The sequence below is a fragment of the Macaca thibetana genome, chromosome 12 (genome assembly GCF_024542745.1).
Source record: "Macaca thibetana thibetana isolate TM-01 chromosome 12, ASM2454274v1, whole genome shotgun sequence".
Classification (NCBI taxonomy): Eukaryota; Metazoa; Chordata; class Mammalia; order Primates; family Cercopithecidae; genus Macaca; species Macaca thibetana.
The window spans coordinates 107714581-107732068 of record NC_065589.1 but is presented as its reverse complement, the minus strand read 5'-3'; the positions used below and the strand labels follow the sequence as shown (position 1 = coordinate 107732068).

General features: G+C 37.8%; 1 protein-coding gene, 1 long non-coding RNA gene and 1 other non-coding gene across 27 annotated transcripts in view; 2 read left to right on the top strand and 1 right to left on the bottom strand.

Annotated features, from left to right (window-relative positions):
• Positions 1-17488, top strand: part of R3HDM1 (R3H domain containing 1) — a 197544-nt gene that overhangs the window by 123582 nt on the left and 56474 nt on the right. For all 25 annotated transcript variants that reach the window (XM_050750944.1, XM_050750938.1, XM_050750939.1 and 22 more), the window contains one exon: positions 8526-8649. In XM_050750944.1, coding sequence (XP_050606901.1) covers positions 8526-8649 — 124 coding nt within the window. The remainder of the gene's footprint in view (positions 1-8525; positions 8650-17488) is intronic.
• LOC126933353 (U6 spliceosomal RNA) lies at positions 3419-3525 on the bottom strand. Its single transcript, XR_007718575.1, has one exon. It is a non-coding gene; the product is annotated as a U6 spliceosomal RNA (small nuclear RNA).
• Positions 8656-16657, top strand: LOC126932265 (uncharacterized). Its single transcript, XR_007718153.1, has 2 exons — positions 8656-13803; positions 15014-16657. It is a non-coding gene; the product is annotated as an uncharacterized LOC126932265 (long non-coding RNA).

Below are 17488 nucleotides of genomic sequence, written 5' to 3'. Positions count from 1 at the left end.
CAGGAGTTCATGACCAGCCTGGCCAACATGGTGAAACACTTTTTCTACTGAAAATACAAAAATTAGCCAGGCATGGTGGTGCACACCTGTAATCCCAGCTACTGGGGAGGCTGAGGCAGGAGAATCACTTGAACCCAGGACATGAAGGTTGCAGCGAGCCGAGATTGAGCCACTGCCCTCCAGCCTGGGCAACAGAGCGAGACTCCATCTCAAAAAAAAAACAGTTTCATGAATTTTTATGATTTTATTTTCAGCGATTTTAGATTTTTCTTCTTTCTAATAGAAGTTTTTAATGCTATAAATTTCTTTTTTTTTTTTTTTTTAATGCTGCAAATTTCTAAGCAACATTTTGGTGCTATCCACAAATTTGGATATGTAGCATGTTAGTTATTATTTAGTTTAAAATGTTTTGTTTTTTAGGAGGACTTTTTATGACCCATGACTTACTTAGAAGTATGTTATTTAATTTCCAAATATTTAGGGGCTTTCTAAATACCTTTCGTTATTGATTGCTATTTTAATTATATGTGGTCAGAGAGCTCACTCTTTTAAGATTTCAGTGTTTTGAGCCAGACACAGTAGCTTATGTCTATAATCCCAGCACTTTGGGAGGCCAAGATGGGCAGATCACTTGAGGTCAGGAGTTTGAGACCAACTTTGCCAACATGGTGAAACCCCATCTCTAATAAAAATACAAAAATTAGCTGGGCATGCTGGTGTGCACCTGTAATCCTAGCTTCTCGTGAGCATGAGGCAGGAGAATTATTTGAACCCGGTAGGCAGAGGTTGCAGTGAGCTGAGAATTCGTGTTCTAATATTTTAGTGTTATGTGTTTTTTTGTTCAGGATTTTTTTGTGAGGCAGGGCATTTTGATTTTTTTATTGAAATTCACATAATATAAAATTAACCATTTAACCATTTTTATGTGAACATTTTAGTTGCATTTAGTACATATTCACAGTGTTGTACAACCACCACTTCTGTTTGGTTCCAAAACATTTTCATCACTCCAAAAGGAAACCCCATACCTGTTAGCAGTTGCTACTTATTGCCCCATTTCCCAGCCTCTGGCAACCACCAATCTGCTTCTGTCTCCTGTGGATTTACCTATTCTGAATAGTTGATATTAATGGAATCAGGCGACCTGTTACCTTTTGTGTCTGACTTAATTCACTTAACATAATATTTGCAAAGTTGTAGCTTAGGCCTGCGCCACATTGTAGCTTAGGCCCGTGCCACATTGTAGCTTAGGCCTGTGCGCTCGCACGCGCGCGCGCGCGCGCACACACACACAGTGGCACACTATTCATACTTAAAATGTATTCATACTTAAAAATCTGTTCACACTATTCATAATTTACTTTTTTATCCATTAATTGAAATTTGGAATCTTTTCTTTTCTTTCTTTCTTTCTTTCTTTTTTGTTTGTTTATTTATTTATTTATTTTGAGATAGAGTCTCTCTTTGTTGCCCAGGCTGGAATGCAGTAGTGTGATCTCGGCTCACTGCAGCCTCCACCTGCCAGGTTCAAGCAATTCTCCTGCCTCAGCCTCCCGAGTAGCTGGGATTACAGGCATGAGCCACCACACCCAGCTAATTTTTGTGTTTTTAGTAGAGACAGTGTTTCACCATTTTGACCAGGCTGGTCTGGAACTCCTGACCTCGAGTGATCCGCCCACCTCGGCCTCCCAAAGTACTGGGATTACAGGCATGAGCCACCACACGTGGCCAAAATTTGGAATGTTTTCATCTTTTGTTTCTGTAAATAGTGCTGTTTTCAATATGTAGGTACATGGTTTTTTTTTTTTTTTTTTTTAGACGGAGTCTCGCTTTGTTGCCCAGGCTGGAGTGCAGTGGCCGGATCTCAGCTCACTGCAAGCTCCGCCTCCCGGGTTTACGCCATTCTCCTGCCTCAGCCTCCTGAGTAGCTGGGACTACAGGCGTCCACCACCTCGCCCGGCTAGTTTTTTGTATTTTTAGTAGAGACGGGGTTTCACCATATTAGCCAGGATGGTCTCAATCTCCTGACCTCGTGATCCACCCGTCTCGGCCTCCCAAAGTGCTGGGATTACATGTATTTTTTTAATACCTGTTTTCAGTTTTTTGGAGTATGTGTGTATATGTATTAAATGTATGTCTGTGTGTGTGTGTGTGTGTGTATATATATATATTTGTCTTTTTATTATTGAGCTAAGAGCTCTTTATGTATTCTGGATACTAGACCCTTGTCAGATAAGTGATATGCAATTATTTTGACTCATTCTGTAAAATTGTCTTTTTAGTTTCTTAATAATGTTCTTTGATGGATAAAAGTTTTTTAATTTTGGTAAAGTTCACTTTATCCATTTTTTTCTTTTATTTCTCGTGCTTGTGGTGTCATATCTAAGAATTTGTTGCCAAAACAAAGGTCACAAAAATGTAGTCCTGTCTTTTAAGTGCTTTGTTTTTAGCTCCTAGGTCATTTATTTATCCATTTTGAGTTAATTTTTGAATATGGTGTGAGGCAAGAGTTCATCTTCATTCTTTTTCAAGTATATATCTGGTTATTCTAGCATTATTTGTTGAAGATACTTTTCTTTCCCCATTAAATAACTTTGGAATCCCTGTCAAATATCCATTGACCATAAATGTAAGGGTTTTTTCCTGGGCTTTCACTTTTACCACATTATGTATTTCTACCCTTTTGCCAGTACTACATTGTTTTCATTGCTGTGGCTTTGTAGTAACTTTTAAAAATGGAAAGAGTGAGTACTCCTACTCTGTTCTTCTTCAAAATTGTTTTTAGTATTCAGGCTTCTTGCGGTTCCATATGAATTTGAGAATGGGCTTTTCTGTTTCTGCAAAAAAAGACCATTGGCGTGTTGATAGGTATTGCGTGGAATATGTAGATCCCTTTGATATTATTGCCATACTGACTATTAAATTTTCCAGTCTTAAATGAGCATGGGGTGTTTTTTCATTTACTCTGGTCATCATTGATTTCATATTCTATTGCTTTGGGACTTGTCTATTTCCCTGCTCTATCAGTTTTTTATAGTATTTGAAGCTATATTAAGCAATTTATATTTATCATGTCTTCCTGATATATTGACTCATACATAATGTTTTTCTCTGTCTCTAATAGTATTTCTTGAAACCTATTTTATCTGACATTATAGAGTGTCATTCTTTTGAGTAACAGTTAAATGGTATGTCTTTTTCTACCTTACTTGCAACCCCTATATTTAAAGTCTTTCATTTATGGTTATTAGTTGGGTTCTGCCTCTTTATACAATGATTTCAGTGTCATTAGACCCTTTAAATTTAATGTATTTTTGACATAGTTAGATTCAGGTATGCCACATTGCTATTTTTTTTATTTGCCCTATCTGTATTTTATTCTACGTTCCTGCATTTTATATTATTTGAACTTTTTAAAAATAATATTGAATACTTTACGAATTTCTGTGTCATCCTTGTGCAGTGTCCATGCTAATCTTCTCTGCATTGTTCCAATTTTATTATATGTGCTGCCGAAGTGAGCATTTCAGTTCACTTTCTTTAGTATTGTCTTTTTAGGTACATCCCCTTGAATTTTCTGAATGTGTTTGTTTTTCTAGGGACTGTGTTATCTACCTTTATCTACCTTTACCTTATCAAAATCTACTTCAAGTTAATATTGAAATTTCAAGTAAAATGTAGCAGCCTTACAACAGTATAATTCCATTCACATTCTCCATCCTATTGCTGTTGTTGCCATATACATTGCATCTCTATATAGTATATACCAAAAATAGTGTTAATCATTTTTGCCTTAAAAGAGATATTGGCAGCCGGGCACAGTGGCTCACGCCTGTAATTCCAACACTTTGGGAGGCTGAGGCAGGCAGATCACTTGAGGTCAGGAGTTCGAGACCAGCCTGACCAACATGGTGAAACCCCATCTCTACTAAAAATACAAAAAAAAAATTAGGCCGGGCGCGGTGGCTCAAGCCTGTAATCCCAGCACTTTGGGAGGCCGAGACGGGCAGATCACGAGGTCAGGAGATCGAGACCATCCTGGCTAACACAGTGAAACCCCGTCTCTACTAAAAGATACAAAAAACTAGCCGGGCAAGGTGGTGGGCGCCTGTAGTCCCAGCTACTCAGGAGGCTGAGGCAGGAGAATGGCGTAAACCCGGGAGGCGGAGCTTGCAGTGAGCCGAGATCCGGCCACTGCACTCCAGCCTGGGCAACAGAGCCAGACTCCGTCTCAAAAAAAAAAAAATTAACCAGGCATGGTGGCAGGCACCTATAATCCCAGCTACCTTGGGAGGCTGAGGCACGAGAATTGCTTGAACCTGGGTGGCAGAGGTTGCGATGAGAGGTTGAGATCATGCCACTGCACTTCTGGGCCACAGAGCGAGACTCCATCTCAATTTTAAAAAGAGAGAGATACTGGCCAGGCACAGTGGCTCAAGCCTGTAATCCTAGCACTTTGGGAGGCCAAGATGTGCGGATCACTTGAGGTCAGGAGTTGGAAACCAGCCTGGCCAACATGGTGAAACCCCATCTCTACTAAAAATACCAAAAAAAAAAAACATAGCCAGGTGTGGTGGCAGGCACCTGTAATCCCAGCTACTCAGGAGACTGAGGCAGGAGAATTGCTTAAGCCTGGAAATTGGAGGTTGCAGTAAACTGAGATTGCACCACTTTACTTCAGCCAAATCCAAATCCAGCCAAATAAAAAAGATATCTTCTTTAATTAAAGGAAAATAAACTCAGGATTTAGATTACTTTCTGATACCTCCAGGAACAGTTAAGGGATCCCGTATGTATTGTGTCTATTTTAATGCTTCAAAGACAGGAGATCTACAGTAAATTTGAGAGGTTCTTGGCTAAAAACTAACCTAGGAATGTTACACCTGGCTGGTTTTCAGATGAGATGAGCACTCTTTAAGATCGCCACAGATCTGTGTTCTTTTTACACATAACCCAATCAGAAGAGCAGAGTGTGAGCAAGCCCATGACACTGTTGAAGTTAACTTACCCACGTGCTTCTGTAATACCGGATTAGGTGTTTATTCTTCACCCCAAACAAGGTCAGATTAAGAGAACTTCATAACTAATAGTAATAGCTCTGGAAGGAAAAATAAATCAAGATAGTCTTGATGGCATTTTAATTTGCATTAGAAATATGGTCATGCATCATTTAATGATAGAGATACTTTCTGAGAAATGCATCTCTAGTGGGTTTTGTCATTGTGTGAATGTCACAAAGTGTATTTGCACACACCTAGATGGTGTAGCCCTCTACACAACCTAGGTTATATGGTATAGCCTACGAGCTACAAACCTATACAACATGTTACTGTACTAAATACTGTAGGCAGTTATATAACAATGATAAGTATTTGTGTATCTAAACATATGTAAACCGAAAAGGTACGTAAAAATATGATATAAAAGTTTTTGGGTTTTTTTTTTTTTTTTGAGATGGAGTCTTGCTCTGCCGCCAGGCTGGAGTTCAGTGGTAAGAACTTAGCTCACCACAACATCCGCCTCCCTGGTTCAAGTGATTCTACTGCCTCAGCCCCTGAGTAGCTGAGACTACAAGACGCGTGCCACAACGCCCGGCTGACTTTTTGTATGTTTAGGAGAGACGGGGTTTGACTTTGTTGGCCAGGCTGATAAACTCGTAACCTCGTGATCTGCCTGCCTCGGCCTCCAAAAGTGCTGGGATTAACAGGCGTGAGCAACTGCACCCAGCCAAAAGATTTTTTTAAATGGTACACTGATATAGTGCAATTAACCATGTATGCAGCTTGCAGGACTGTAAGTTGTTCTAGGTGAGTCAGTGAGTGGTGAGTGAATGTGATGGCCTGGGACATTTTACTACTGTAGACTTCATAAACACTCTTCACTTAGGCTACACTTAATTTATCTAATACATTTTTCTTTCTTCAATAATAAACTAACCTTAACTTACAGTAACTTTATAAACATTTTAATTCTTTTCACTTTTTTATTCTTATGTAATAAAACTTAGCTTAAAACACAAATACATTGTACAGCTATACAGAAATATTTTCTTTATATCCTTATTCTAAAGGTTTTCTTTTATGAATTTTTAAATTTTCTTTCTCTTTAATTTTTTTTAATTAAAAACTAAGATACAGACGTGCATATTAGCCTAGGCCTACTCAGTTCAGGATCATCAGCATCATTGTCTTCCACCTCCACATCTTGTCCCTCTAGAAGGTCTTCAGAGGTGGTAACACATGTGGAGCTGTCATCTCCTATGATAACAATGCCGTCTTCTGAAATACCTCCTGAAAGACCTACCTGAGTCTGTGTGTGTGTGTGTGTGTGTGTGTGTGTGTGTGTGTGTGTGTGTGTGTTTTGGTTTGGGTTTTGTTTTGGTTTTTTGTTTTTTGTTTTTTGAGACAGGGTCTCACTTTGTCACCCAGGCTGGAATGCAATGGCACGATCTTGGCTCACTGAAGCCTCAACCTCCCAAATTCAAGCAGTTCTCCCACCTCAGCCCCCCAAGTAGCTGGGACTACAGACACGCGCATCACACCTGGCTAATTTTTGTATTTTTTTTAGAGACAGGGTTTCACCATGTTGCCCAGGCTGGTCTCGAACTCCTGAGCTCAAGTGATCCACCCAAAGTGCTAGGATTACAGGTGTGAGCCCCTGCCCCCCGGCCCTGAATCTGTTTTGTAGTTTTTAATAAGTAGCAGGACATTCTTTTTAAGACAGGCTCTTGCCACTGTCACTCAGGCTGGAGTGCAGTGGTGCAAGCACTGCTCACTTGCAGCTGTGACCTCCTGGGCTCAAGTAATCCCCACCTCAGCCTCTGAGTATCCAGGACTACAGGCGTGTGCGCCACCACACCTAGCTATTTTTTTAATTTTCAGTAGTGATAGGGTCTCACTGTGTGGCCCAGCCAGATTTCGAACTCCTGGGCTCAAGCAGTCCTCCCGCCTCAGCCTCCCAAAGGGCTGGCATTACAGGCGTGAGCCGCCAAACCCGGCCCAGAAGGACTACATTCTAAAATAATAGTTAAAAATGTAGTAAATACATAAACCAATAATAGCCATTTATTATCATTACCAAGTCTTACATACTGTCTGCTATACTTTTAAACAACTGCTAGCACAGTAGGACTACAGACATGTGAGTGATGTATTATGCTATGACATCACTGGGTGATAGGAATTTTTCAGCTTCTTTATAATCTTAGGGGGCCGCCATCATATATGCAATCTGTCATTAACCAAAATGTCACTTTGTGATACATGACTGTATGAGAAAAATTAAAGAATGGAACCAGTATAACTGTGCATTAATGTGGGAATGGATAAAATAGTTTATACAATGAATGTTCTTCAGCAGTTAAATTGAATGAGCTAGCTGTATATGTTTCAATAAAGAAAGATGTCTCAAAAACAATATGAATTGCAAAATAAGTTTCATGAAGTTATATATAGTTGAGTTTCCCTTATTTGAAAAGCCTGGGACCAGAAGTTTCCGTTTTTTTTTTTTTCTTTGGATTTTGGAATATTTGCATATATGCAATGAGATATCTTGGGATAGGGCCCAAAATCTAAAACCAAGTTCATTTGTTTCATATACATCTTATACACACAGCCTTAAGGTAATATAAGCAATATTTTAAGTAACTTCATGCATGACGTAAAGTTTTGACTGTAACCTGTCACATGAGGTCACGTGTGGAGTTTCTTTTTGTGTACTGACATGATATGATGCTTTTGGCATCATGTTGGTACTCAGAAAGTTAAAGATTTTGGAGTATTTCAGATTTTGGACATTTGGATTTTTAAAGTGCTCGGCCGGGTGCAGTGGCTTATGCCTGTAATCCCAGCACTTTGGGAAGCTGAGGTGGGCAGATCACTTGAGGTCAGGAGTTTGAGACCAGCCTGGCCAACATGGTGAAACCCCATCTCTACTGAAAATAGAAAAATTAGCCAGGCATGGTGGTGCATACCTATAATCCCAGCTACTCGGGAGGCTGAGGCAGGAGAATTGTTTGAACCTGGGAGGCGGAGGTTGTGGTGAGCCGTGATCGCAGCACTACACTCCAGCCTGGGCAACAGAACAAGACTCCACCTCCCAAAAAAAAAAAAAAAAAAACTAAAAATAAATAAAATACTAATACATGTAAGGATAATAGATACATAGTAAACAGATATATATAGTAAAATCACCAACTACAGAATAATGGCTTCTACGGAAGTTAAGAGTAAAGGAAATAGGGTGAGTCTTTAGCTAATTAAGTAATGTTTGGTTTTGTAAGAGATCTGAAGGAAATATGGCAAAAAAATTAAAATCTAAATGTGATTGGTGACACATTAGTTACCTTTTTATGCATACTGTATGTTTGAATTTTTTTAAAAATTTCAGTTAAATTTAAGAAAAAGCAGTTTTCGGATGATTAGTGCTAAAAAGAATTATTATTCATTAAACTCTGATCTTCCTCACAGGAAAACATGTAATGCAAGTAAAATTGATTTTTTTTCCCACAATATTTATGATCCTAGATGCCAGCCTGTTATTGCACTCCAGGCCACTATCACTCCAGCCAACCTCAGTATCGCCCAGTCCCTTCTGTTCATTACAATTCACATCTAAACCAACCACTGCCACAACCTGCACAGCAGACAGGTGAGTTGTGTTTCTTATGTCATAACTTCTGAGCCATGCTTTTTCCCATCTTCTATTTCAGTATTGCTCTTAAGTAGTACCTACTCAGTCTCTCAGGATCTCGAATATGTTCATACATATGAGTTTGCAAACCAGTGAGATTAAAAGAGTGAGCAAATCTCAGCATCCTCTGGAAAGTACTACAGTGTCAGGTCTACATGCTAAAGGGTTGGGAGTATCTGGGAATATCTTAAGCAGTTTTTTAAGTGGCTGCCATCTCTCACTGCCATTGAAATTGAAGCTGTCTTTGCAGCCTGATAAATCACCTATGGTAACGGCAAGAGAGGCAAGGCAAGGCAAGATGACTTATCAATAGCTAACCAGAAGCAAAGATCAAAACCACCTAACTTGGATTGAGAACCCTAGTCTAGGGATGATATTTTGATCTTTTAGTAAGTATGCCTTTGAAAGAAATGATGTACTTAGCATATTTTCTGTGTTTTGCTTTTGAGTTTGTTGATTGATAGTGAAAAGTATTTTTAAACAAAATACAATCTAAGGCCACTTAAATGAAATTTATTAAAACTCAGCATTGTTTCTGTTTTAGCACTCTGCAGATTTTCTTCAAGCATTCAGTGAAAACAATTTTGATCTCAGTGTATAAAACTATCTTACTAATTTTTTAATGAACTCATTTCTCTATATGCTTCTCACCTAGATGTGTACTTCCCAGATGTTTAATAAGGTATTTATTCAGCCTTTTATAACTCTAGGAGTTGAAGAAGAATTTTATCATTGGTTTCTTTAGAGCTTTCTTAACTGCTTTTCACTATTGGAGGCTCCCAGACTATGTGAGTGTGACTCACTGAGGAACCCATAACCTCCACCTCCACTGAGGCTGTTTACTACTCTTGATATTGTGTGAAACTCTTCAGGGTTACCACCAGTTTAGGAGAAGCATCTCTGCACTGGCCCATCTGGTGAATAGTAGTCATACTTCTCTTTACTGTTGCAGTCTTCAGTGATCAGTGTGACTCACTAACTTTCTTTGCTAGATATAGTTCATGCTTAGCGTAGCCATGCAGGATAACTTCCAGGTCCTTAATCTGGTACCCTTAGGAGTTGTCTCGTGGTTAGTTTACAGGTTCTCCCCTTTTTAATATGTTACTAGCCTTGTATGTACCTGTGACAAATGTTCTTCCAAAGAATGTTGAATACAAACATTCGTCATTTTAGCCAAGTTACAACTGTAGTTCCAAGCTACCTAAAATTTAATAATACAGTCCACATCAAATAATGTAACTAGTATATGATATAATTTCAAAAGGTATCAAAAATTATTCTCTGTTCGTGGGAACATTGGTTGTGATACTGCTCATTAGCTGGTATTGCTCATTAGCTTTATATACATTGGTGTTTTATTCAGAAACAATTTTCTGAATTTTTCTGGACCTCAAGTAATATAATTTTCATTTTTTTTTCTGATTTTTGTCTTCCAAAATTATAACACAGACTGTACCTGATGCCATAATAAAGAAATGTACCTTTATGCTACTCATTTAAATATCCTTGTGTGTGACTAATTAACTTAATTCATTAGTACATCCTAGGCAGGCAAAAATCCTTTGTTCTGGATTTGTGTTAGCTTACTAATTTTGTTCTTCAACATGGCAAAATTTTTATCCCTCTCCATGGTCAAACTGCCTGTAAAATCACTTTCAATCTCAAATTGGGACTAGTGTGCAAGTACAATTGCCTCTCTGCAAAAAAAAAAAAAAAAAAAAGACACTTAATGGAATACAACTAAATATGCCTGATCAGGGGTAAAAACATCTATGTGACAGATAGCATGTGTTTATTATTGGTGATATTTAATTGTGGGGTTTTCTCTGACGCTAGTTATGATGAGAAGGAAGAAACAATCAGATTGCATCTGAATAGTGCTACAGGCGCAAAAAAGAGAATCGTGTCTTTGAAAAATGTTTGACATTGTATTTGACTCTTTTGAGTCAGTCATAATATAGTAAAAACTAGACTTGTCCTTTCAGCTATTTTATATAGTATCCTCTTAACTTACAGCTTAAGTTAGTTGACTCATTCAGTTTGAAGAATAAAAGGAATAAATCCTCAAAACATTCTTATCTAAAAGAGAAAGGAATTTTGTTATGCTAATAAGTATCATAGATAATTTTCCTTTAAAGAAAAGTTCAGCAGTGCCAGTGCCAACTATTGTGTTGGTAATTGTATTGAATCTTTTCATAGAATTAGTGGGGATTTTAACTCTTTTTTAAAAGTTGTAATCTAAAGACTTTTCTATAGTTAGCTCATCGTTAATTTTTATGTCAAAACTTGCAGAAGGCCAGGCGTGGTGGCTAACACCTGTAATCCCACCACTCTGGGAGGCTGAGGCGGGTGGATCATCTGAGGTCAGGAGTTTGAGACCAGCCTGGCCAACATTATGCCACCCTGTGTCTACTTTAAAAATACAAAAAAAAAAAATTAGCCAGGCGTGGTGGCGCACACCTGTAATCCCAGCTACTTGGGAGGCTGAGGCAGGAGAATCATTTGAACCTGGAAGGCGGAGGTTCCAGTGAGCCGAGATGGCGCCACTGCACTCCAGCCTGGGCAACAGAGTGAGACTCAGTCTCAAAATAAAAAAAAAAAATTAACAGAAAAGTATGTGTTAATGTTTGTATGTGCCCTAGTGTAGAAAAGTAAAATGTACTGGGAAATTAACAAGACAGTTTATTGTTTTTGAGGTTTTTTTACAGATATATAGCAATTACTGTCTCATAATTTACATTTTTATATGGAAACATACTTCTGGGATTCCTTTTGGCTTTTATTTTCTTACCTCTCTACATTCTACTATCCCAATCTGCTTAAAAATGAGAAATAATTTTTCATATCTTATATTTTTATGTCTTGTCAAACAACACTTGCTTACCCCACAAAGTGTCAAGAAGCATGTTTTTTTTTTAATTACATAAAAGGGTGAAGCTATTCAACCAAATAATGAAAACACTAGTAGATTTGGTGTGGTTTTTTTTTTTTTTTTTCACTATGGCACAAGTAATGTTTAAATGTTTATATTTGAACTCAAAGAAATTTTGCCCTCAATTAACAAACCCAACTGAGCAAAGTATTTTTAGACCAGATAGGGTATAGGCAGTAGAAATACGGAATCTTTTATTATTTTTCCTTTGGCGGGTAGGGAGGAGGTTGGGGAAATATCTCAAGGATAAAATGCTCTAGGTCTTTTACCCATGTGTGCCAGTGGACCCCAGCTGAAATCAGGACTAACATTACTGCTGGGGAAATGAATGTACTAGTCTTTTGTTACGAATGTGAAACTACTGGACTGTTCATTCAAAACAAGGTTGCATAAACCCCTATCAACAGAAACAGAAGAAACCCTGGCTACACACATAAGACTTTCTGGACAATGCACTGTATAATGGAAAGAACAACAAAATAAAAGTCAGAATCCTGATGGCCCTTAGTCATTTTTAACTGGTGTTAGGCATATCACTTAAAGCCACTGAGTTTCAGTTGGACTCATTTGCAAAGTATGGAAGTTTTACTGTATTGTCTGTTGAAGCCTCTGTGTACTCTAAAACTCCATGATTCTTTGTGTCTCATATGAGTCATTTCTAGTTCAGAAAGGTAGAATAATAGAGAATTGGTTTGTAACAGCTTGGCAACCAACTGTCAATAACTGGAATCAATAAAAGCAACTATTTCAAAAGATCAGATTACCAGTTGCACTAATAAAGATTTATTACTTTAAACCTTTATCATAAAATGTATGCTTTGAATACTGTAAAGTACACTGCATATAAGGAGTTTGGTATACTATAAAGAAACTTTTTCTGCAGGTAGTAATTATAGTAAAGATTTTAGGTTTACAAAGCCCTAGCTGTTTTCTGTGTAGCTGTTGTTATTCTTATGACTCTTGAAAAGTTTGTAGCTTCACCATATACATTTAATATTTTGCAATAATTGGCCTTGTTCCTGAGCTGTTGGATTCGGGGCCGTAGCACTGTCTGAGAGGTTTACATTTCTCACAGTGAACCGGTCTCTTTTTCAGCTGCTTCCTGGCTTCTTTTTACTCAGGTTTCCACTGCTTTTTTGCTTTTTTTTAATGCTGTATGAAGGTGTTAACATTTGTTTATATTTTTCATTAATTGTAATACCTTTAAATCATGCATCATACTCAGAAATAGGGATTTGAATTTAAGTGACAGCTTTGGCCTAATGTAATTTACCTATTAAAAATTTGTGAGAGCTATTGCTTATTTCTTTTCCAAAGTAAGATTTGGATGGCAAATTCAGTTTGGTTTTGAGCTTATCTAAAAAGCTTAATGTTTTAAGCATACCAAACTCATTAGCAGAAGTCAAGTATATCTCTCCCTATTGCTACACAACTTTTTAGGGATATTGTTATATATGAAAGCATGACATCAGACGGACCTAATACACCTAAATGCATTTGAAGCTACTTGGGCTCAGCTCTTACCAACGATATAATTTAATTTTTTTTCCCAAACAATGATGTTGTTGCATATCTTTGGGAAGCAAAATGATTCTGTGAAACTATACTTTTAGTTTTGCAACCATTTGATAACTTCAAAGATTATCATTGCATTATATCCTTAGTCTTAGCTTTCCAGATAACCCAGAATCATATGGTTCCAAGTTGATTAAGCTTTGTTACCAGCAGACTATGGTAGGATCCTGATGAACGACACTATGGAAGAAACTTGTTAGGATAAACAGTCTTCAGTGTGTGCAGATTGTTGACAGAATTTCAAGGCACAAATTTAAGAGTAACGAGTGTGTAAAAGGCAAGCAGGAAAATCAGCACTACTGGGTAAGCAGATGAGGGGGCTTATTGATAGGAGAGTCAGCTATGTCAAATAGGGACTCTAGGCGCAAAGTCAATTTCTTTATTGACAGCTTTCAATCCAAGTACTAGGAATTTTGTATTTGTAAATTACTAGGTAGTGGCTCTGGCTATTCTTGTTTTTTCATTGAATCTGTGAGCATTTCTTAGTATGTATTGTGTGATTCAGCATAGATTCAGACATTGTATAATACCTACAAATCCACCTATTTCCCTTTTCCCTTCTCCATTAACCTGCCGCCACTGAAATCTGGAGCCAAATATATCTGGTAAGTACCCACAGATTTCCTTGAGTTGTATAGACTCTTCCATGGAATAGTTCTTTAAATAGCTGTGAGCTGTAAACTCTGTGTGGCTGTTTTTGTTAGAATTGGTTTTTGTATATGTATATGTTTATTTCAGGCACAGGAGTGAGAGAAGAGGGGTTGATAGATAAGAAGGGGTAATCAAGTGTGATAGCAACTGCATCTCCTTCCAAATACACCCATGGGGCTAGCTTTAGTTGAAATTGCCCGCCTACCGAAATAGTGCCACAGACAGAAGCCCAAGATTATAAGCTTGAGGTTTTAACAATTTGGTCTTGTAGATGCCTAGTTACAAATAAATTTGGCTTTAGTAAAACGGCTCATCTTTTAAAAAACAAAACAAAACAAATTACCTTCACAGTGCTTCTGCTGTACAAGCACAGTCTGAAAAAAAAATTAATAGGTACTATTAAGTGAAATAACCTTAGATTCATGGGTATTCTAAGCAGTTCTTTAATTCTTTTTGTAATTTTTCTGATTATTTCTGTGTTATTAAGAGTGCTTTCCTTTAGAACAAATGGTAGTTCAGATCACCTATATAAAATAAAATTAGCCTGTTAATGCCTGTTCAATACTTTTCTGCTGAGCACTACATTTCCTTCCTGCTCTCTTCTCAGTTAAAGTGAAAGAGAGTTAAAAATAGAATATTCTTTGGAGCCCTCCAGGGAAGTGCCTGCACCATCAATTTATATTGTCCTAGTTCTCTCAGCTTGCGGAATTGATTGTGCGTTCCTCTGAAAGTGCTGGAAGAAATGGCATAATATTGCAACAGTGCAGTCCTTTAACACAGCAGAATGGTAGTGTTTAAAAAATATATATATATATGTTGCGATCTGGATATTTATTTTGTTGTTTGGTATCACTTACTATTGGCATTTCTTACTTTACAAAATAGAGGCTTTCCCACAATATTGACATAAATTCCTATAAAAGATATACTGTTTTCCTCTACTTTCCAGGTTAAATTCAGATGTAAAACAGGAAGAATTTTTCTTAATTCTAATATACTGAAATATACTTTTTAATGGAGGAAGAATAATTTATGTGGTAGCCAGCTTGGTGTCGGGATACTGGAAATACTCTTCTTGTAGCATTTTTGAAACCTGTTGATACTTTTCATTCTCTAGTAATCTACTTCTCCTTCCTAATCCTCAACCTTCTCCCTCTTTTCCAGATCATTGGATTTTTCTTTCTCATACTTGGCAGTCTTCAAACTATACTTTTGACACTATCAGAACTCTGTACCACTCTTGCTTTTGTCTGAATAATTAGACAAGGAACCTAAACTACAATGCCACTTCTCTAGGTGTCACTCTGTAACGGTTCATGCCCAGCAGTCTGAAATTTCTTTGTTTAAACAAAAGTTCAGAGGAATTCATGAGCAACTTGAACAGTTCAAGATGTAAATTTTATTAAGCAAATGTACATAATGTGAGGCATACCTGTAATTAAATGATCCTTTATTTTAATGTTAACAATTATTTTATTAATGGTTTTGTCTTACATAGGCAAAAGTAAGATTCTTATCTTTGATAGGATTAGGTGAATGATGTGGGGTTTTTTGTTTTTAGTGCTTTCCAGCTGAGTATTTCTAGTTTTGCTTGTGATTATAGTAATTTTAACCAATATAGATCCCAGTTTTATTTTCTTTTTAATTAGAACAAATGCTAGTCTGTTATGCCTGTTGAGTACTTTTCTGCTGAGCACTGCATTAGAAAAAGACCAATAATCTTTTAGTAATCTTTAATGTTCTGCTCTTTAGAGAATATAATTCAAAATTATATACTTTTTAGCCAGTTACTATGTTGTATGTTTGTTATAATTATTAGAATGAGTGATAAAACATTTCATCATGACTTCTGGAAAAACCGTTCAGATACCTGTCCTAATGCCAGTAGAATTTCCCTCCTGGGGTACCGATCATACTGAGCATCAGATGTTAAATGACAATTTTAGTTGTGATAGTTTAGAACGGTTCCTCAGACCCTGATGGCTTTCTACCCAGTGTAGTTTAAACCTGGTGGGTTTTCCTGCTTTTTATGTAAAAATGAAATGCTACTCAGTGGATGGAAAAAAGCCATTGCTTCACAGAACTTCAAGACTTCACCCATAAAACGTAGCAGCTCTCCTTGCACAAAATGTGTCCAGGTTAAAGCTGGCATTGCCCTGCTGAGTAAAGTCTGACTTCTTGGCAAAGTAGCCTGACTTTGTGGAGAAGACAGCCAGTATCTATGAAAACTCTGCTAGACAAATCTTCTATAGACTCATCTGGAATGTGGCAACAGACATTTTGAGCAAAAGCAGCCTTCGAGGCAAAACAGCAAAACTAAAGTCAAAAGGGAACATTGGCGATTCACATGGAAATACTCAGGCTGAGAGACAGAACTGTGGGATGTGGAACCTGAAATAGTGTCACCATTTGAGCCAGTTCTTCTCCTTCCCAGTTGTCTTTTGTTATGTTTTAATATTTTAGAGACAGAGTCTCACTGTTTTGCCTAGACTGGAGTGCAGTGGCCCTTCCTAATTGTTTAATACAATTTATGCATATAATCTAATTAGAGCAAGGCAAGGAAGTGTAACTTTGAAATACATAAATAGTAAACCACGCATCTTGGGGGTAGTGGGCAAACCAAGGGAAGGACTGTACCTCCCACAGAGAGAACATTATGGGCTAGTCATATACTCATTTACACGTGCTCTTTTTTAAAGCCCCCAAGTTCATATGGCTGCCATCTGGACTAACTACTCAAAAATTTTCACTCCGATTCCTATTTTGAATAACAATGCTTATACTCACCAATAAATCTTTAGTTCAAATGAACAAAAAGTTTCCTTGTTGATTGACATTATTTCCAGCAATTATCTGTTTTCCTGTAATTAAGTTTATCTTGAGACTTAGGTATGTTAAGCTACAGTAAAATCTTCATTAACCAAAATTATCAGAAAATGAAACAAGGCCGGGTTCTGCTTATTTGAACAACATTACTATAATACTTTTTTCTTCTTCAACATGTGTTCCTCAAAAAAGTAAATTTTAGAATCAGACAGCTGTGTGCAACTCCCAGCTACACACTTGATAGCTGTTGACCATAAACAAGGTATGAACCTCTCTGTGCCTTTTGTTTCCTCATCTGAAAAATAGGGATAATAATTGTGTCTGTTTCATAAGATTGTGAACACTAAATGAGTTAACATATCCTAAGTACTCATAATAGTGCCTGAAACTTAATAAATGTCATTTGAGGCTTCGGTATTAAGATTAGCTTGTGTGGGCCAGGCGCAGTGGCTCACGCCTATAATCCCAGCACTTTGGGAGGCCAAGGCGGGCGGATCACGAGGTCAGGAGATGGAGACCATCCTGGCTAACAGGGTGAAACCCCGTCTCTACTAAAAATAGAAAAAATTAGCTGGGCGTGGCGGCGGGCGCCTATAGTCCCAGCTACTGGGAGGCTGAGGCAGGAGAATGGCGTGAACCCGGGAGGTGGAGCTTGCAGTGAGCCGAGATCGCGCCACCGCACTCCAGCCTGGGCGACAAAGTGAGCCTCCTTCTCAAAAAAAAAAAAAAAAAAAAAAAAAAAGATTAGCTTGTGTGGCTGGGCACAGTGGCTTACCCCTGTAATCCCAGCACTTCAGAAGGCCAAGGCAGTCC